This window comes from Ictidomys tridecemlineatus (assembly GCF_052094955.1).
Source record: "Ictidomys tridecemlineatus isolate mIctTri1 chromosome 12 unlocalized genomic scaffold, mIctTri1.hap1 SUPER_12_unloc_2, whole genome shotgun sequence".
NCBI classification, from domain to species: Eukaryota; Metazoa; Chordata; class Mammalia; order Rodentia; family Sciuridae; genus Ictidomys; species Ictidomys tridecemlineatus.
In genome coordinates, this window is record NW_027520960.1 from 52,387 (window position 1) to 74,592 (window position 22,206).

A 22,206-nucleotide genomic window follows, 5' to 3' on the forward strand; every position below is an offset into this window, starting at 1 on the left:
AGCTCACCTTCTCCGCTCCTGGATCCCAGGAGCTGGACCCACCACACCCGGAGCTGCAGCCCCGCCTCCAGGGCACTACTTCCGGGCTCCTCCCACACCGAGCTGTGGGGGACCAGGCTCCAAGTTCCCGCCCTGGCATAGGCCCCGCCCCCGTCTCCCTGGGGAAGGTGGGGCCCTTGGAGCCCTGCCAGAGGAGCTGTCACCTCAGCTGGTGAGCTAAGGCGGGACAGCAACTAACTAGAGTCCTCACCTGTCCCCAGCTTCCTAGGAGTGAGGCCTGTGGCTGCAAAAACGAGATCCAACTATATGCTTTCCTATAAGAGACTCACTTTTACACTCAGAAGTTATAAAAGAAATCTTAATTTTATAAATTAATCCTCTATCTTAATTAACTCCAGAGTTTTAGAACAATTATCCTAGGGGCCACATTCAGGCTTCCAGCTGGCTGGAAGGAAACGGTGATCCTGACCCTGGGCTGGCCTGAGCGAGGGGATCCCCGTTCCTGAGCTTCCTGGGAACTGGAGCAGCACCTTGCCCACTGTCCAGAAGCATCAAGTCATGGTGCAGGCCAGTTTCCCCCACCTCCAGGCGGGAGCAGCCTCAGCCCTCTTTGAAGCCACTCAGGTTCCCATGTCTACTCCTGACCTAGGAGCCGAAGACTGGCAGCCTCAGTGCCCCATGTGCACCCAGCAGTCATGCTGCGACTCCAGAGGCTGTTCTGCCCCAGGCCCCCATGGCCTGTGTTCCAGCTGCTGCTGAGTAACAGTGGTCGCTGTGCTGCGCAGGGGAAGGCTGAGCCCTCCTTCCTTCCTTCCTTCTCACCCCCTCCTTTGCTGTTTGCTGCCCACCTCCCTGTTCATCTGTCTGGCAGGCTGGGCACTCCCACAGCGGGCACGCCTTTCCTTCTGGCACCTTCCCACTCCATGAGGCAATGCTGCTTACCTGTTTTTTTTTTTTTTTTTAATTCCTTTAGAGAAACCTCCTGATTTTTCCAAACCTAAGATGGCCAGAAAGTTCTGTGTCACCAAAGGTTACCTGAGTTGAAGAAGTAAGAACATATCCTCTTGACCTAACACGGGGACCAGCAGTCTCTGGTGGCAGAGGTGCTGTGATTGGGGTGAATGGGCCTCAGGTAGGCCATATCCTATTTATTTTTAGCAATAATATAACAGCATTAAAAGAGAGGAAAAAATGCATCAAGGAGAGTAACTAAGAACAGAGTAGGGACAAAGAGCATGAGAAGAAGATTAACATTAAACAGGGATGAGAGGTGGGAGGGAAAGGGAGAGAGAAGGGAAATTGCATGGAAATGGAAGGAGACCCTCAGGGTTATACAAAATTACATACAAGAGGAAGTGAGGGGAAAGGAAAAAATAATACAAGGGGGAGAAATGAATTACAGTAGAGGGGGTAGAGAGAGAAGAGGGGAGGGGAGGGGAGGGGAGGGGGGATAGTAGAGGATAGGAAAGGCAGCAGAATACAACAGACACGAGTATGGCAATATGTAAATCAATGGAAGTGTAACTGATGTGATTCTGCAATCTGTATACGGGGTAAAAATGGGAGTTCATAACCCACTTGAATCAAAGTGTGAAATATGATATATTAAGAACTATGTAGTGTTTTGAACAACCAACAATAAAAATAAAAAAAAAGAAAAAAGAATGCATCAAAAAGGCAAAGGGAAGTCCATTTCTAGCACCGCCACACACACGTGCACGTAGCTTCCTTCTACAGGCCAGCGCTTCTTGGTGCTCAGAACTCAGAGTTAAAATTCGGAGCTTCCCCTCCCCTAAGGGGCTGAGAACCTGATCACTGCAAATTGAATCCTTTGTACAAGAGCTCCAGAACGAGAGAGGTAATTCCTATTTAACCCTGAGAGAAGGCTAAACAATATAGAGCACTAAGTTAGATCTGAAAGAGCTCCAGAGTCAGAAAGCCAAGCCTTGGGGAGCCTGAGACACCTGTGTACTCCCTGCCACGATGACAGTGCCCCCTAGCCTGTCCCAGCCCAGCCAGCTCGCTGAACAGTCTGCTGGGCCCCTGTGCAGGACCCTGGAGCTCTCTCCAGGGAGCAGGGGTCTGCCCAGCTTCATCCGCATTTTCAAGGTCTCTTGACACCCACAGGCTACACTCATGTAAGGCTGTGGGCTGGGGCAGCTAGGGCCCTAGGGGACAAAGGGCTCTGAGACAAATACTGGGCTTCCTGCTCTTGGTGCTGCTGCTCCACTGTTCTGTGCTCGCTGGCGTCCTGGAAAGATCCCTCGTGTCTCCTGGGAGCAGAGACATGGCTGAGCCAAGGTGGAGCTGGTAGGCAGGGCAGGTGGGGCTGGAGGTGGATGCTCCTTGGAAAGAGAGGAGAGGGCTGCAGGTGCCACACTCGCTCCCTTCTCTCTTTAGGTAGCAGGATGGGTGGCGAGGATGCCCAGTTGGGTCAGTCCTGCCTTTGCCCCTCCAGGTGCTCAGGCAGGGCAGCAACATCCTAAAGTTCACATCTGGCCCCTGACCTTGACCTATGTACACCGCAGCCCATGGTCCACGGCTTTGGAAAGGCCTAGGGCCTCTGGTTTCACTGCCATGGCCTGCTGTCGGTGAGCCAGCCTGTCCCTGGGTCACAACAGCAGGGTGCCCAAACCCACCCTTAGCATCACCAGGGACGCACACGGCAGGATCCCGCCATGTGCAGAGGCAATGCCAGGACAGCCCAAGTCTGGGTAAGGGGCAGGGGCGGCAGCAGCAGGGCGCCTGAGAGGCATGCTCTGATACCAAAGGTCTGGGTGCCCGTGTGCACTACACTCAAGCGAGAGCCTCAGTCCCTGAGGTTGGGGACAAGGACCCAGGGCCCTTCTTAGTAACTCAACACACAGAAGAGTGCTCCTAGTTTCATCCACCCCCTGCACCACAGTCAAACCTGACCTTGAGATGGTGAAGGGACTTAAAAGCTATTATCCGGAGCCACAGAAACTGCCAGAAGCGCTGTGCTGACAGGGCTGCGGGGGTGCCCTGGGCTCCCGGAGGAGCGGCTGGCAGCAGCAGCAAGAGGGAGAACTAGGCCCCATGGGATCCGGCTGGCCCTGACAAAGACCGCTACTGTGCTGCTTCTCCTCACACTGGGAAAAAAACCCACAATTTTCTGAGAAAAGATTTGCCAAAAAAGGGCCACGAACATCCAGGAAAGAAAAAAGAGGCGGGGCAGGTAAAGAGAGATTAATCCCCAGGAGCACGTTATTAACAGTTACTGAAAGACTCAACACCCGTGTGTGATGACAAGCACCTGTCAGCTCTGGAGAAGGAACAGGGGATATTTAAAGCAAGGCCCTGACCCAGGGGCGGAAGCCACCACTCAGTCAGCTTCCCCTGCTGCTCCCCAACCTGCATCAGGCTCACCGTCTCCTGTCCCCTGTGTGACCTGGAGGAAGGCCCTCTCATCCCTCCAATCAGTTAACATCTGTTTTAAATTCCTCAATCCTCTTCATTTGAACAAATTTCAGGAAATGGCAGCATGTATCTACCTGGTGTGCACTGACATTTATTTGGATATAAAATAATTATGATATAGACAATTATAGCCAACAACATTGTGTTTCCCTATAGCCAGGGACTATAAATATGGACTAAGTGTTTTATATACTTGCTTTCAATTAAACCTCATTACAGCTGGAGGGAATTGACATTGCTATTATCCCCATTTTAAAGAGGCAGCCACTGAAACCCCGAGAGAAGGTTACATGACTACAGGGGATCCAGTGAGAACTGGAAGCTCTGGGATCTCCCCAGGAAAAGGCAAATGAAACCATGGTGAGAAACTGCTGTTCCCTTTTTAAACTGGTCTAAACAAAAAATCATATCATATGGTGCCAAGAACACGAAATGAAACCTGTGCACAGTGAGGGTGAGAGGGTCAATGGCACAGGCGTTCAGGGAAGCAGCCAGACCAACAACAGATGTAACAGCAAACCCTCTGCTAGGCAGTCCTACTTGAGATGTAGGTAGCCTCACATCCACACACGCAGAAACGTGTATGCAAATATTTAGAGCAGGTTTATTTATAGTTACCCAAACCTAGAAAAACCCAAATGACCACCAACTAGAGGATGATAAACACATGGTGGCATGTCCATCAAATGCAGCAGTAACCATTTAGAATGAACAGGAACAAATCACTAACAAAGGCAACAGCGCGGACGAGCCTCGGATGTATGATGGTCCAAGACGCCAGACTCAGAGGCTGCAGGCCGCAGGCCGCATGAATCCACCTACGGCATCTGGGAAAGGCCAAAGTGCTGGGGAAAAAAACTGAGGAGTGCTTCCCCAAGTCCAGAGCTGGGAGCTGACAACAGAGGGACACAAAAGAACCTTTGAGAGCAAAGGGAATATTCTTTGGATTGTGGTGATTGTCACGTGATCGGTACATTTGTCAAAACTCCAGAAACTGCAACCCCCAAATCATAAATTTTACTGCATGCAAGTCAAACCTAAATAAACCTAACATAAAAAAAAAAAAAAGTTCATACTGTAGTAACTTGGCCACATCAGTGTTTATAGCAGCTCAATTCACAGTAGCCAAGCTACGGAACCAACCTAGGTGCCCTTCAACAGATGAATGGATGAAGAAAATGTGGTATCTATACACACAAGAGAGCATTACTTAGCCTAAAGAAGAAGAAAACTAGCATTTGCCAATAAATGGATGAAACTGGAGATTATCATGCTAAGTAAAATATGCTAGTCAGTCCCCAAAAACCAAAGGCCAAATGTTCTCTCTGATATGCAGATGCTAACGCACAATAAGGGAAGAGGAGGGGAGAGAAGAAGAAAAGTTCATTGGATTAGACAAAGAGTGTGAGGGGGAGGGAGAGGGGCTGGAAATAGGAAAGACAGCAGAATGAGTGGGACGTCACTTTCCTGTGTTCATATATGAACCCACGACCAGTGGAACTCCACATTATGTACAACCACAAGAATGGGAAGTCCCACACCATGTATGTAGGATATGTCAAAATACATTCTCCTGTCCTATAAAACCAAAAAGAACAAGTAAAAAAAGATTTCCCTGAAGATAGGCCCAGGCATTGGTAAGTCTCATTTGTTCAAAAGTAGCTGAAAGATTTATTACCAAGTCTGTCACTTGAGCTTAGTGTTAAAGAAGAGTAAATGATGCTAAGCTTTATTATTTTTCTATTTCTCTTCTGCTCTTTGGCAAAAATAATTAATGGGGGAAAAAGTAACTGACAAGAGACAGCCAAGCAAGGGGGACCCAAGGCAGATGCGACCTGGGGCCGAGTGCCCCGCGGTCACTGCCCGGGAAGCGGGACGCACCTGAGCATGCTCCATGACCTTTGGGTGAGAGACCTCAGTTTCACCAGGAGTTGAGGCTGCCTCCGCATGGTCATCATCTGCTGGAAAACACTGCCTTGCGCTGTCAAACAGAAACAGACCCATAGCTGTCAGCGCTCGGAACGGGTAAGACTATTTGTTAAGACTATTAAGTGACAGGTCAGCACAACTGGTGGTTATAGCAGGCAGGAGGCGCCCACATCCCTCCGGCTGTCAGAAGAGACCTGGCGGTGACAGACACCTGCGGCCTCCCTACAGCACCCCTGGCCACTAGGGCAGATGGCCGCAGCAGCACACAGAGAAAGGGGGAAGGGCATATGCGGCCCCAGAAAGAAGCACCTACACCCCAAACCCCAACTCCTTCCTGTTCCAAGGAGGAGAGAGCCTGGCACTGGGGCAGCAGCCAGGGTTGGTGTCCTGGACCACACAAGGACGGGAGGGCTTAGGCGTGCGAGGGGACTCCAGCCGTCAGCCCACAGCTCCCCGAGGGAGGGCCCATCTGTGTGCCCTCCACTCCCTTCCCTGGTGTCGCCTGGCCAACAGACATACTGACGGGTGCTCCATCTTCCTGGAGGGTGGCTGGAGGGTGAGGTGGCATGCATGTCACGATTTCAATGCCTACACGCCCTGACCCTGAAATGGGCCATCTCTGAGGAAGCCGGCTTCACTCACTCTGTACCTGCCACAGCATCAGCTCAGCGTTCAGCGACAGAACTAACGCAGGGCCCCATTTCTCACGATTTTCAACATTATAGTCTTACATGTGCTACCAAAATAACAATCACTGAGATAAAAATGACTAAGATCACATCACCAAATGGCACATCTTAAAACATGGGAATCCAAGTAGAAACTGTCATGCTTACTGGAATATGGCTGCCTTCTCTGAAGCCTCTGCCATTTGTTTCATCTTTAAGGAAAAGGAGGTGCCACGGTTTGGATCTGAGGTGTTCCCCAAAGGCCCACAAATTAAAGGCCTGGTCACCAGCCTGTGGCACTGAGGGAGAAGGTGTGGGACCTTTAAGAGATGGGGCCTTATGGGAGGAGGCTAGGACACTGGTCAGTTGAAGATACTGGACCCCAACCCTTCCTCTGAGTCCTGGCAACCATGAGATGAACAGGCCTCCTCTGCCATGTGCTTCCACCATGATGTCACAGGCTCAAAGAAACGGCCAAGCAATCATGGACGGAAACCCGTGAAGCAAAATAAACCTCTTTCTTCTGAAGTTGATTATCTCAGGTACGTTGTCACAGTGACGGAAAGCTGACAGAAGGCAGCGCACCACTGCAGTACCTCTTCTGGACACTGAAGGGTCCACTTCAACACCTTTTTCATAAGGAGTGCCACCATTCAAGAAGAGCTCGTAAGTTCTGTGAAAGAATAACATACTATGATGGCTGCGCATGGCAGGCATTCCGTAGACACCTGAACCAGAAGTGAAACATTTTTAGCACAAATGTATTCATTCTAATTATGTCTCATTGATGGATGAGAATGACAGTGTTGACCCTTCCATGGGGTGTCATCTCAGCAAACAGACTCTGTCCCAAGCATCAACACAGGAAATGTACTTATATGAAAATGAGAAAGATTTCTGTTATTAAGATGGGCCTGAGGCTGTAGCTCAGTGGTAGAGCACCTGCCTTGCACACATGAGGCACTGGGTTCGGTCCTCAGCAGCACATAAAAATAAACAAATAAAAATAAAGATGTTTTGACTTGAATGACTTGTTAATAGCAAGTAATTACTGTTTTTAAATGTGTTGAATCAATATTTAAAATTAACCCATTATGAATTTATATGATTTTTAAAATAAAACAGTAACATAGATTGTTGTAAAATGTTGGAATGGGGGCTGGGGTTGTGGCTTGGAGGTAGAACACTTTGCGTAGCATGCGTGAGGCACTGGGTTCGATCCTCAGCACCACATAAAATAAAAAATAAAAATATTGTGTCTACCGATAACTAGAAAATAAATATTTAAGAAAAATGTTGGAATGGCATAGACAGGACACGTAAAAAGTGAAAAATTCCTCTGTCCTTCCCCCTACTTCAGTAAGTCTCCTGTCCTGACTGTCACCCACCCTGTGACTCCCTGTGCCTCACAATACACATCAGAATGCTTCCCTATCGACCGAGCTCCACCTTCTAGGAAATAACTGGGACCTCACTTTGCCAAGGTGGAATTTTGGATGTTTCCTTATTTTTTTCTTCTAAGTATAAGTGAAAACCCTGAACATATTTTTTAAAGAATCATAAGAAACTTGAGTTTCTGTATTCACTCCTGATAATGGGGCGCCCCTCCTGCTCCGGCTAGGATGAAATTAGAAACTAGGGTTCAGTGGTAAGGAGGCTGTGCAGGGCATGTTATCCAAGTTAATCCTCACCAGGAGCTTGTGGGGTAGGAATTATTTCCCCAGATTAAAGGTGGGGGGAATTTGGACACTATGGTGCATACCTCCTGTTATACAGGCAGTGTGGGACCCAGCACCCTGAGTTTCCGTAATGACAAATTTAGAATCTTGATCACCATCCTCCCTACTGCTTGTCCATCTGTAGCCCTCTGTGAATGTCCTGTTTATATCCTAGACTTAGATCTTTATTTTCCCCATTTAAAAATTCAGATGAGCTGGGTGAGGAGGCACATGCCTATGATCCCAGTGACTTGGGAGGCTGAGGCAGATGGATCACAAGTCAAAGACAGCCTCAGTAACTTAGTAAGGTCCTAACTAACTCAGCGAGACTCTGTCTCAAAATAAAAAATAAAAAGGACTGGAGATGTGGCTCAGTGGTTAAGCACCCCTGGGTTCAATCACTGGAACCAATAAATAAATAAATACAAATTCAGATGATCTTTTACTTATTAGTTTTCAAGGGCTCTTTTTACGTTAGGGCTAACAACATTCCAACTTTGTGGTATGCATGAGGATATTTGCTTCTAGCTTGCACTGTGCTTTAAAGTTTAAATTTGCTTACAGGAGGGCTGGGGCTGAGGTAGAGCACTTGCCTAGCAAGTGCGGGGCCCTGGGTTCAGTCCTCAGTACCACATAAAAATAAATAAATAAAGGTATTGTGTCCAACTACAACTAAAAAATAAATATTAAAAAAACTGCTATAATTTCAATGTCCTACACAGATTCACAGAGGACCTGGGGACCCTGGACTTAGCTTCTGCACTGTTTTCAGCATGGTGGAATGTGCCAGTACTTCAGGGAACAGTCCCAGCAGGCAGACAGTTCAAGCATATTCTAGAACATGTCCTATGTGTCCTTCTCCCTCTCTGGGTGAGGGTGTGTGTGTTGCTTTCATACACTACTTTATACAACACTAAAATCAACATTAAAAGCCCTCGCCCCAAAAGCTGTTGACATGCCAACAGAACAAACCTGAGTTCCTTGATCCTAAAAAAAGAACTTCTACAAAATCACACAACTGCTAGGAATTCGCAGAGCACTTACTTTGCTGGTATTGGAACGCCACTGGCATCGAAGAGCCTGAGAAACACCCAGCCGCAACTCAACTCTCCTCTCTCACCCGTTGACTAGGAAATAAAACAAGTCTGAGAAACAACATCTGAACGAGTCAAATTATAAGCACATGCAAGCCCCTGAAAGGAACAAGGCCAGTATCCCCGCTTAGGGCTAAGCAGTTCTGCCCCAGAAAATCAAATGAAACGTGGTGGGTCCCACGGTACAGCAGAGGTGGCACTTTAAGTGATGCTCACCTTTTGTCAAAATTTCCCTTGAAAATCCCTGAAACTGTTGATGTGCCAACAGGTGCCTCAGGAGCCGAGCACTTCCTGTGGCATCACCCAGAGGCACATGGGTGCTCCTGAATCAGCAAGCTCTGTCTCCCTGCAGTGGACTGTGGGGATTCAGCATGCAAAGGCCTTGACACCTGGAAGTCTGCCCCACTGTCCACTGCCAGAGGCCACTGGGCCTGGCTCCGGGCTGCTCCTCTCCTCGCTCTGACTCATCTGCGACTCCCCTGGGTTTACTTGTCCTAAAGAAACACGGGATGATGCAGTACACAGGGTACCTGTGGTGGCTCTGGGCTACGAGGGGCCGGGTTCCTATACTGCATTCAGATGCTGCTAGGGGGTGGGAGATGGAGGGCTGCTAGCATGGCCACGCCTCGGCTCCAGCAGTTCACATGACACCATGCTTCTGGTGTTCCCTGCACAGAACCGCCACTTGGCCAGGTCTCTCAATAAGAATTGCTGACTGCAGGGCCAGGTGCACTGGGTCCTGGGGTTGAAGTGCCACGGTGCTTCTGATCACTTTCTGAAAACCCCTTCTGTTCTGAATTTCCATTCTTTAGGAGCTCTGGCGTTCACTGGTGCTACACATGTAAGCAGGTCCTGTTCATCTTAAATGCCACTGAGAAAGCAGCACTGCATAAGAATCATGAGCACTGCCAGCTCGCTCCACCAGAGATGAAAATCCCACCTAGGGAAACCCTCCAGGACTTCACTCACAGACACACACACTCCAGCACTCCTTTTTTTTTTGGGGGGGGGAACTGATCCCAGGGGTGCTTCACCACTGAGCCACATCCCCATCCCTTTGAATTTTTTATTTAGAGACAAGGTCTCACTAAGTTGCTTAGGTCCTCTCAAAGTTGCTGAGGCTGGCTTTGAACTTGCCATCTTCCTGCTCAGCCTCCTGAGTCGCTGAAATCACAGGCCTGAACCATGGCACCCAGCCTGCCAATTCCCTTTTAACTGGTATATTATAAAGTGACATTTATCTTGCGTCTGACATACATTGCGAAGAAATTCCAAGTTCAAATAATATTCCCAGGTCTGGAGATGAAGAATTGGACCTGATAAAACAGTCGCCATGGAGCAAGCATGGCAAGAAGCCAGTGACCTGGAACGATAAAGAAACATGGGTTACTGACCACAGTGCACAGTGGGAAGGGGCGTTCTGCCCCGTCCAAGGCACAAGGCTTGTGCCTCTGCATTACCACAAAGGTCTCTTAAGGAAAGTTAAGAGCAGACGGACTGACCCATCCACACCACTGACTTGGTAAACACACTCATCTCCCTTGTTGAGGGAAACACCTTTCTCTTCACTTACTTTTCTCCGAGCAGGGCTAACATACAACCTGTGCAGCAAACCACCCCAAGGTGCTCAAGGCCCACTTGGCATATGCTGTAAGGTTTTTATGCCAATCGCTGTTCATTTTAAACAGAATTGAGTGGCTGGGCACACATGTCTGCTGGGCTTTCCTGATGCCTGCCTGGAACAGGCCCCCTCCCCTTGGGCTCCTCCCACCCCTCTCCCTACACAGCATCCATCCCCCCCTTCTTGCCTATAAAACCCTACCCCGTCTTTGAGGTCTAGTTTTCTTTTACAAAACCTCCTGAGGCTCAAGGGCTAGAATTAACTTCCCTCTCCTCTGTGTTTCCCAAAGCGCTTGGAGACCCATATCCTCACAGCCTGCCTGATCAGAGTAATCCATAGCGCCCGCCCCACAGGGCCACTCTAAGGATTGAATAAACCAGGGACCCAAGGGCCTGTACGTGGCTAGAGCATCCTAAGTAGAGAGCATTCTTATTATTTGCAGCTGTGTTTCTTCCCCACTGACATACAAGTAAACCCTCATGCACTAGGAAGAATGTGGGCACGTAAAGGATACCTCAGTTCATTCAGGAAGGTGACAAGCACTTTGTTATTCCTCCCAAAGCTCACCTTTATATCCTGAGAAAGCATGACACACAGCTGTGCATCACAGAACTGTGAAATGACAGACCCAAAGATATGTGGTGTGTCTCCCTGGAGGCAGGGAGGTCAGGAGGTCAGGAGGCCACGCTCACTTTCAGGCATTGTGCTGTAGTCAAGCAAGGATGCCTGTGGCACCCAGCAAGCTGTGGGCCTCACTCACAGCCAGTGCCCTCTCAAGGAACCCCCATTTGTGTTAAGATCTTTATTAGGAGAAGGGTAATTAGGGTGCAGTAACAAAGGGAGTTAGTTGAGGGAGAGAAGTAAACACTCAAGTAATGAAACCTGGGGGTGGAAGTAGGTGAACTACAGACAATTTGTATTATTAAAAGAACAGAGAGACATCTTGGATTCACTAGCATCCATCCCTGCGAGACTGACTCAGTGGTAGAAACCTTAACCTCATCCCAGTTCTGACAGTCCGGAGTGTACTGGTTCCCTAGGCGGCACCTTTCATTTCATCAGAGGAAAACACAACTGTCATTAGTGCAGTTGTAAGACTCCATTTCTGAAAAACACTTCACTTCCTAAATTTTATCTTCTTGTCTGCATTTTTCATCAAATGGGCATTTCCTAAAATTGAAATCCAATGAATAGGATGATTCATTGGAATTATAACCTTGGTGAGTCAGAAACACAAATAACTTTAATCAAAGTCCTCCTAGAACAGTAAAGAATCTAAGGGTTCACATGTGGCTCCATGTGCTCTGTGCTGAATGTGATGCTTCCACAGCCTCGTCTTAGGTCTTAACTGCTGGTCGCCTAGGAGGAAAGCAGGGTGTTTCCTGTTCTGCTACTCAGCACATTTCTTACCTGGGGAGAAAAGGTCCAGGTTTTGGGCTTTTTGGGTTGCCACGTGGCCCTCACAGTGTGAATGTTGCTCAGGACCTGAAAGATTTTCCGATTTCAGATCAGGCTGTAGGAAGTTCTTTGAAACATCACCCTCTTAGTCTCAGATAATTACCAGTGGCTATATTGGTCAGGGCAGAGGGAGAGGAGGGGCTTCCATTTTTTATTTCATGCAGTTCTGTAAGATCTGGGTTTCTTTCTTCATCCAATATAGTATGCATCTAACTTTTCAAACAGTGAAAACAATGGTCCCAATACTTATTAATAAAACAATGAAGGAGCTGATAAAATAGATTCACATTTGTGCCCTTGTGACAGTAATAAACCACATCAAGTGAATACTCAATATCTGAGATATGCTTACTAGAAGAGGAAGTGACACTTTAGGTAGAAACCTCAGAAGCCTAGAGGACTAAAACAGAAGATCTAACACTTGTGTCATCAGAGTCCCAGAGGAGAGGAGTTTAAAAGGTACTGTAGGAAATAATGGCTGAAAAATCCCCAATTTCAGCCAAAGACAGAAACCGACAGATTTAAGAAGCTGAGCAAATTCCAAACAGGGGAAATCCAAAAGGATTTGTGCCAGGTACACCACACTTCTAAAGTAAACAGGAAAAAAAAAATACACTGAAGGTAGCAAGAGAGAAAAACAGCCAGGTTAAGCCAGGGGAATGACTCAGATGGCAGTGGGTGTCTCGGCAGAAACCAGAGGCCAGGAAGAGGTGGCACCACGGTGTTTAAGTGGTAGACGAAAAGAACTGTCAATCCAGAGTCCCACATCTAGTGGAAAGGTCCTTTAGGAAGGAAGGGAGACAGATACTCAGATAAAGCTAGTTTAAGAGAATCTGTCACCCTGAAGGGATGGTTAAAGGACACTCTCTGTACAGAAAAGACAAGCTAAAGAAGGAATCTTGGAACATCAGGAAGGAGATCAATGGGAACAGTAAAGATCTGATGAAATACTACTAATTTCTCAGTTGATGGTTAAAGCAAAAATTGTAAGACTGGATGATGTGGTTTCAGTGTATGTAGAGGAAATGTGCAAGTCAGTTGTGAGTGAATGAGGACAAAGAGAATTAGAGAGAGGGACAGTCTCTGCCTCTCTCCAACCAGAACGCTGCCTGTGGTCACTGTGATTAGCTGGGTGTATAAAATGACACCTACAGCAAGCACCCAGGAAGCCACCCAGGGAGACCACTCAACACCACGGATAATTCAGAATGGAGTTCTAAGAAACGAATAAGCCACACACAAGAAGGAGGAAAGAGAACAGAGGACAACAGGGAGAGAGAACAAAGCCGGGCTCCCTCCCAGCCCTAGAAAATAAAACAAAAAAGAAAAGCAGGCAGCAGACCCAGAGGCTTGAGGCTCCCCCCGACGCTGAAGGTGTGGGTGCACCTGCCCTGCGAGGACGGTGGGTGCTGGGAGGGCGTCCTGGATTGGCACTGCCCAGGCTCGACAACAGAGCTTTCCTTTGTAATAGGCTAGATTTGTTAAAGAAGCCTTCAAAGAGCAAATAATGCAATTTTCTAACTATTAAATGTGATGCAAAACTTCTCGATTTCGAACTCTGATAAAAAATTAATTTCATAAATGAACTTCTAGGATCTGGATATAAAATGAATCCCATATTTTCTGTTATTAAAGTGAAATTCTAGTTTTTGTTTTCGGTTCTCACGTGAGAACAGGAGAGTACAGCAGGTCCTCTCTTCTTGGTCACTGCTGACACCTCCTGGCGCGTTTGCGGTGGTGCTTTTGTGCACAGTAGCCCTGTGGTCACCCTTACTCCAAGTTCAGGTGGAAGAAAACCACCAGGGCAGCGCCACACGCAGTCCTCCCCGAGGCCTCCCTACCTGTGTGCGTGTGACCATGGTCTATCCAGGGGTGGATGTCTGAGACCTACTGCCCGCTCCACACCTGCTCTCCCTCCACCCTCCACACTCAGCCCACCACCAATCCCGTTGATTCCCGCCTCCTGCATCTCCCCCGACCTGATCTCCACCCAAGCTGTAATCGTCATCACTCTTTTGGTTGCACTTATTATGCTCCATGTGTTGTTCTCCATGCTTTACTTATAATAACCCAGTTTGCTCACATTGATCCCAAGAGGTACAAGAGGAGGAGCCTGAGAGCAAGGTCAAGGTCCCATGTTGTGCAAATGCCAGCGCCAGGGGCAATCCTAAGCAAGCTGGATCCAGATTTTTGCTTCTTCAAGATGATGCCTATTGTCCTCTGCCTGCCATGCCAGGGCCCTGCCCCCAGTGGTCCACTTGAGTCCCCTCTGGCTGCCCTCTCCTCCCTTTAACTTACCTTTTCTATTTATTCTTTGGAGAGGAGCCAGAGATCTTTCTAGAACATGAATCTCATCATGTCACCTCCTTCAGTGCCCTCTGCTGTTTTTAGGACAGACGCGCACTGCTTCTCACACTGCCTGCCTTCCAGACACTCCCTGTCAGGATTCCACACTGGCAGCCACCCTGCTCCCCCTGGAGTCCCCTCCCCAGAGGGCCTCTGCCTGCACATCCCACGGAGGCCTGGGGCTCCTCAGCTCAGGGGGTGAGGCTGTGAGGAGCTCTTCTGCGGCTCCCACCCACTCTGGGAACCCCTCTAACTAGGCTTTAGTTGACATCTACCAGACTGTCTGTTTCACTTCCACTTTGTGATTAGTACAAAATATTTTCTAATTTCACTTTGACTCATTGATTATTTAGAAATCTGTTAATTTCCAAGCATTTGAAGACTTTGCCCACGGATCTTTCTGTTACTGATATCTAGCTTAATCTCATGTGCTCAAAGGCCATACGATACCTGGCTCTCAACTCTATTTTAGACTTGTTGGGGTTTATTTTCTGACCCAGGTCCACCTGTGTAGACTGGTGGACATTCCACATGCACTTACAACATGCTTCTTACTGTTTAGAGGTGAAGTGCTGCTCAATACTGATCCTACCTAGTTTGTCAATAGGTTAATCAATTCCTAATATCCTTTCTCATCTTCTGTCTGCTTGTTCTATATTCCTAAGAGAACAGTAGTGAAGTTTCCAATTATAATGGTGGCTTTTCCCATTTCTTTTTTCAGTTCCATCAATTTTTAGGTCATGTGTTTTGAAGCTCTAACATGGTGTGACTGGGTATATATCTACTTTGTTTGACATTTTTTTTTTTTTAATGCACTGGGAGTTGAACCCAGGGCCTTGCAGATGCCAGGCAAGCACTCAACAACAGAGCCACATTCCCAGCCGGACATTAATATCTTGAATAGTGAACCCTCCTCCCTTTAACTTACCTTTTCTATTTAAGGTGGGCTTCTTGTATGGAGCATCTAAGTGGGTCTCTCACTGTAACTCTTACATTCCCCTAATAATGTATTACATGTTAGGTATATTTTTATATGCCTATTTGTTTCTCATGTTTTCTTTTTTGAAAGGCCTGTTCAAGTTTTTGCTCATTTAAAAAACTGAGTTATCTTTTTATTTCTTAGCATCCTTGACTTGTTCTTAATCTTAGACTAAAAAAAAAAAAAATTCTACATTTCACTGCCAATGAGAGAAATTTAGGTTTTTCTTGTTCTTTATAAATTTGAGGAAGTTCCCACCTGTTCCTAGTTTGTAGGGGATTTCTTAAAACTCGTGAATGGGCACTGGAATTTGTCAATGTTTTTTCTTTGTTTATTGAGATGTTCACATGATTTTTTCTTGTCTACTAATATGATGAAATAACATTACAATTTCGCATGTCCAATGCTGGATGCACAGGTGTGTACATCTGAACATGGGGAGAAATTCCAGCTGGTCGTGACCTACTGTCCTTTCTATAAATTGCTAGATCCAACTTGAGAATGTTGTTTAGGATTTTAGTTTCTATATCCATGAAGGATACTGGTCTTGTAATGTCATCATTTGGTGTCATGTTTTTCCTAGATTTAGGAAATACGTTAGGGAATGTTTTCTCCTATTCTTTGGAAGAGTTTGCATAAGATGGGTATTATTTCTTCCTTAAATGTTTGCGGGAAGTCACTAGAGTGAAGCCATAAGGACTTGGATTTTTCATTGTAGGAATTTTTTTAATTGAAGAAGTAATTTCTTTAAAACAGAAATTCAAATTTTCTATTTCTTCTTATGTCAGTTTCAGTAAATTATGGTTTTTTATAAAATTATCTATTTCATCAATGTTGTCAGATTTACTGGCATACAATTCCTTATAATATCCCTTATTGTCCTCAGTGTCTGCAGGATCAGTAATGATGTTTCTATTTCAATGGGAGATATTGATAATTTGTTTTTGGTTTTGTTTTTTTTATTTTGTACCAGGGATTGAACTCAACCACTGAGCTACATCCCCAGCCCTATTTTTTTTTTTTTTTTTTTTTTTTTTAGAGACAGGGTCTCACTGTATGGTTTAGCACCTCACTGTTGCTGAGGCTGGCTTTGAACTTGCGATTCTCCTATCTCAGCCTCCAGAGCTGCTGGGATTACAGGTGTGCATGTGCCACCTCGCCCGGCTTTCTTTCACTCTTCTTAGTCAGTCTTTCTGGGCATCTTTCAATTTTATTAATCTCTTCAAAGAATCAACCTTCATCTCCACTGATTTTCTCTTCTGTCCATCTGTTTTCTATTTCATTAATTTCTACTCTTTGTTATTTCCTTTTTTCTACATTCTTAGGTTTAACTCACTCTTCAATTTCTAGTCTCTTAAGTTCCCAGCTTAGATCACTGATTTTAAACCTTCCCTCTTTCTAGTATATGCAATTAAAGCTACGGATTTCTACCTAAGCACCACTTAAGCTACATCTCATGAAAGATACATCATTTTTTTAGAAGTCATTCAGACTATCATTTGGTATTAGGTAAAAAATGGTCTTTTAGGAATCAGGGAAGAGTTGAGCAGAAAAGGATTCCAGGAGACCTCACGGGAAATGGCGATGCTCCATATCTTGCCTGGGGAGCTGGATATACATTGCATTTTCAAAAATGCAATGCTCTATACTTAGACCTGAACTGTACACAACACTAGAAGACAGGTACCAGTCCCTCTCATAAGTGAAGAAATCTAAGGCCCAGATGGGTTAACTGTGTGTGTACCAACATCACACACTGAAGAGCCAGGGTTAACCCACTGCGGTACCACACACTCACACACACAGCGCACTCCACATTTAATGTGTGGTACCACACAAGGGCTTCTCCATCATCCTGTGTGAGATGGTTCAACTCAGTGAGCTTACCTTACTGCCATCAAACAGACAGAGGCAAACATGTCTGCTGAGCACCTGGATGCTCGTTCCTGGGAGAGGAATCATCTTACAGCTCCACAGGGTGAGGATCAAGGAAACACGACTTGGCCTTGACTTAATCTGAAAGAAAAACATAAAAACCTATTAATAGTGGTACAAATCCATTTCCAAAGCATCATTTGTAAAATACAGCTTAAGAAGATATACATAGAATACAAAAAGGAAAACTTTTACATGGATATACATACACAGAGTTTCAATAGTCTGTTCAAAATCAAACCCAGTTATTTCAGGTAAATTTTGCATAAAGTTATATTTGAAATATTTGCATTTTTTTTAACTACTTAAAAACTTCAATGAAAGACTACTAGTACTAGCAGGTAAAATATATGACCTGACCCTCGAATCACTGTATTCTAGTCTCCAGGTCCATTCCCATACGATGTGTGGAATTGAAGACAGTTACCCTAGCATGACAACCAAGATACCTGGCATTAATGTCACCCAGCTACCTCCTCTTTGGCTTTGACATAGAATGTCATGTTTGGTCTGACTGTTCAAATCTATTTCACAGATAAAGGTCAGATTGTGAATACATAAGCTGGCATTCTGTATTTTTATTTTTAAAGAACAGCTTCAATCAGCTAAACTTTACATTCTGCTTTATGATCACAAGCCTTTTCATTTAAATAATTTATATTGTTGCAAAAGATAAGATAATATCAATAATCTGTCACCTTTTTATTTAAGTAATGAGAGCTGGGTTTTTAGTTCCCGGGCACAAGTTCACGGCATTAACTGTGATCTGCTCAAGCACTGGTGCACCAAGCAGCCCCTCTGCCCAATCGCAATACAGCACCTCCTACTAAGGTGCCAGTTGATGCTCAGGGTGAGAGGATTAGGGGCACCAAGTTCTGCACCCCCCTTCCTACCACCCCGGCCAACACTGAGGGGTAAAGTCAAGGTAAATGGGAAGAGAGTGACATACTCTAATGCAGTTTATATCTGTTACAGGCACATATAAAGTGGAATTGGCAGACTTTCGTTCTGAAGGGTTCACAGATCATTAAATACCTTTCCTAGGGTCAAACTCAGAACATATCTGCTTTCCTTCTTGTGAATAATAAGAAAAGTGTACTCTTCAGGAACAGAATTTCATCCCTCCCTTCCCCTGAGCCTTAAGTCCCATCTCTCCTTTACTACCTTCTCTCTCTTTGAATGCTACAGAGTCAACCCAGGACCTCATGCTTACTGGGCAAGTGCCCTACTTCTAAGCCACGTTCCTGGCCCCCATCTCTTCTTCAACTGTGTCCAAGAGACCAGTTCAAACTAACAAGATTCCAAATTCATTTGGAAAATCTGGTAGGTTCAACAGAGGAAAATTTTCCAAACCTCTTACTTTAGGTCCGTACCTGGTAGTTCCATGGTTTGTTACTGAGCATCTCAGTATACTGGAAGCCAGATGTTTGACATTTTGCTGTAAAGGCAGTTCCTTTTGGAAAAAGTTTCGTATCCATACTCTAACCCAGGTCAATAAGTGCCAAACCAGTAGACAAATCGCCATCTTCATCGTTCTGTTCCAAAAACCTAGATTAAATACAATTCAGGACAGGAAATGAGCACAAATGACAAAGGGCTGCTAGATGTTCAGGAAAGAATCCTGTTCAGAGGTTCACACTTGCCTGTTTCCCAGTATGAAATTGTCTGGCTTAATGTCTCCGTGAATGATCTCACAGCTGTGGACGTGTTCAATCATGTAGAGCATCCTGATAGCAAAAGAGATGACGAGAGCCTGGGCATCACTTTTTTGGGGGTATTTTTGAAGAGGTTAATGGCATTCTAGAAACAATGCAAATGGTATCCTGAGTTGGATGAGGATTAATGAAATTTCAAGTCAAGGACTTTGCCCCTGTTTAGCACCCCAACTAAAGCTCTAACCAGAAAATATATGGGTAAGGCACAAACCAGAAATGCACTTAAATTCATATCCATATTATAAAAACAGAACACTTACTAATAGTGTCCCATAGCTGTAGAGATCTCCTACCAAGATGCTCCCATTCTGGAATAAGTGGGCAGAATAGAATTTGATAAACATGTGGTGCACAGCTGGCTTTAGTCTCTCCATCAGCTGGGTACCAATGTAGAATTCCCAGAGGTTGGCAGACTTCTAGACCTACAAGCAAAACCAGGTATGTGTTATTTATATCCAGAGTCACATTCTGGAAAATAGTATCCTAATAAGGGACATGAGAAAGCAATGACATTATGATTTGTTCTGCAGAAAGCAATTCCAGATCCTCATAGTATTGTTTTATTTCTTAATTGCTCAATAAAAACATCACTGTCTTAAAGGAAAAAAAAAGAGGCTGAAAATCATTTCTCTACAGTTCAAAAATGTATTTGCACCATTTACCTTTAGGACACATTTCTGTTTATTTTTGGTCTCATTCACATCTCCCTGGGTAGCTTCATAGACTTAGGCGAAGGCCCCTTCTCCAACAAGGTGATTGACGTAGACCAGTGAAGAACCTGGGAAGAGATAAATGTGTCAAAATGACAAATGGGCTCAAAATATTAAGGACTTTATCCAAATGAAGAATTTGTAAAATTTTCTTTGTACTTGAATTGCTTTCATAAATAAAAATGGCCACAGTTGCTTGGGAAATGTTTTACAGGCTTAGATGAAAGGAAGTAAATACCTGCAACAAGAGCCCCCTTACCAAGTTCAGGGCAGCCTGCGGGGGTCACTGAGGTGCGTGGGTTTGGGCACTCAGTGCCTCCCCATCAAGGTTCTCGCATTTTAAAATGAGAAGCACCTGTGCTGCCCATCTTGCAGGCAGATGGCAGGAGAAATCCTCCCTGAAGTGATACATAAAGCTTTTTGAAATAAACACATTTTACAATAGGATAAAAATAAAAAAGACATCTTGACCAGGCTCCAATAGCTGGTGCTGCTCTCCAGGCTTTGCAACGCTGCTCAAGGGTGACAAGAAGAAGAGAGATGCCGGAAGGTCGGCCAAGAAAGGCAAGGGCCCAGTGAATAAATCTGGAGCAACGCTGAAAAGAAGAAGTGGTCCGAAGGCAAAGATCAGGGCAAGTTCAACATCTAGTCTTGTCTGACAAAGCTACTTATGACAAACTCTGTAAGGACATTCCCAACTCCGAGCTTCTAAGCACAGCTGGGGTTTTCGAGGGATAAGGACTTGCGGTTCCTTGGCCAGGGCAGCCCTTCAGGAGCTCCTCAGTAAAGGACTTTTCAAACTGGTGTCAAAGCACAGAGCTCAAGTAATTTACACCAGAAATACTGAGATGGAGATGCCCCTGTTGCTGTGCAGATGCACTAGCAGGTCCAAGCAACTGTGCATTTGGAAAAATAAAACTTTATTAAAACAAAACAAAAAAATTAAAATAAAAAGGGCAAAATAAAATGATAGCAACATTTGTAATAGACAATTTAAAATACTTAATTCAACTTTTAATTTTACATAGTTTTTGATCGATAGAAAAGTGGCCAAGAAAGCGGAGTTTCTGCATCCCACATGGCTCTTATGTCATAGACAAGGAACCAACCGAGGAGTGCTGCTGCTGCTGACTGAAATCCACACTTGCAGACTCACTAGTTTTTCTGTGTTTCAGGATACATTATATTTAGTCATTCTATCTCCATGGCTACTCCTAGGCTGTGACATGTCTCAGACTTTTCTTGTCTTTTTTTTTTTTTAATTGACCTTGATAGTTCCAAAGAGTACTAGTCAGATGTCCTTCAAATTGGGTTTGTTTATATTTTCCTTGTGGTTACACTGGGGTTATTGATTTTGGAGAAAAAGACCATGGTGATGTTGCATTTGATTCTTAAAAATTCTAAAAATAATCCTCCCATTCAAAATCAAATATATATTAAAAAAAAAATCTGTGACTTCCAGTCTAGCACATAAGCAGCTTGAAAGCTGTCACTCCACTTTTATGGCAAGAAAGTAACTGGACAACTGAAATTCAACAGCTCTTCTTGAACTATTAAAAAACTGAGATCAGAGGGAAAAATGCTGCACCCAAAGTGGGGAGACAGAGAGGAAGACACAGAGATTCACAGCAGACACCATGCTGGAATTAGCAATGGGAAGGACAGTACTCCTCAGATTATCTAAGAAGATGACTCTCGGTTGTTTGGTGCACGTCTGCAATCTCAGCGACTAAGGAGGCAACTTAGTGAGACCCTGTCTCAAAATAAAAAATTAAAAGGACTGGGATGTGCTCAGTGATAAAATGCCCCTGAGTTTAATCCCTAGTATAAAAAGAAAGTCTCTAGGGAACCTTAAAGGCAACAGGGAAGACAACACAGCTTAACTTCTAGCCAGATAAAGGTTACACCAAAGCCTAACTATCTCAGTTCCACTTACACAGTCCATCAGGTCTGGCCAGCAACAAAATTGACAAGGCATATTAAAAGACAAAACACAGCTTGAGGAGGCAGAGCAAGCACTGGAAATGGGCAGAGATTTCAGCATTATCAGACCAGGATAGTTTTTAAAATTGTTATGAATGTGCTAAGGATTCTAACAGAAAAAGGAGACAATTTTCAAGAACAAATAGGTCAAATAAGCAGAAAGAAGCAAAAAGAAATGCTAGAAATAAAAAACCCACTCTGTGCCAGAAACCAAGAATGTCTTTTAGTAGACTGTACACGGCCAGGGAAAGAATCAGTGAGCTCCAGGACACCCTAAGAGAAAAACTGAAATGTAAATTGAAAAGAAAAAAGTATGAGTTTTCAAAAATTCAAGACCAACACCAAACCACAGATCCTGGAATCTCAGAGAATACCAGGCAGGACAGATAGAAAAACCTACACCTAGGCACATCACAAAGAAAATGCAGAAAATCAAAGACAAAGAAAATTTTGAAAAATGCTACAAAACAGAAATAGCTATAAAAAGAGCTTACTTCCGGAAGAACAAGGATAAGTACATCAGATTTCTCCTTAGAAACCACACAAGCAAGAGTGTGCAGTACAACATTTAAAGGGCTGAAAGAGAAAAACCACCAGCTAGAATGCTCTACT

At 45.0% G+C, this 22,206-nt stretch overlaps 1 protein-coding gene across 14 annotated transcripts in view; it reads right to left on the reverse strand.

Annotated features, from left to right (window-relative positions):
• Window positions 1-22,206, reverse strand: part of LOC144372296 (mitoregulin-like) — an 89,380-nt gene that overhangs the window by 7,188 nt on the left and 59,986 nt on the right. For 4 of the 14 annotated variants that reach the window (XM_078035670.1, XM_078035666.1, XM_078035667.1 and 1 more), the window contains exons 1-8: window positions 19,162-19,319; window positions 18,830-18,913; window positions 18,560-18,734; window positions 17,139-17,267; window positions 10,105-10,210; window positions 8,798-8,880; window positions 6,632-6,708; window positions 5,320-5,419 (exon numbers count right to left, since the gene is read on the reverse strand). In XM_078035670.1, the coding sequence (XP_077891796.1) occupies window positions 5,320-5,419; window positions 6,632-6,708; window positions 8,798-8,880; window positions 10,105-10,210; window positions 17,139-17,170 (398 nt within the window). In that variant the 5' untranslated portion in view covers window positions 17,171-17,267; window positions 18,560-18,734; window positions 18,830-18,913; window positions 19,162-19,319. The other 10 variants (XM_078035664.1, XM_078035669.1, XM_078035663.1 and 7 more) reach the window with 7 other exon arrangements.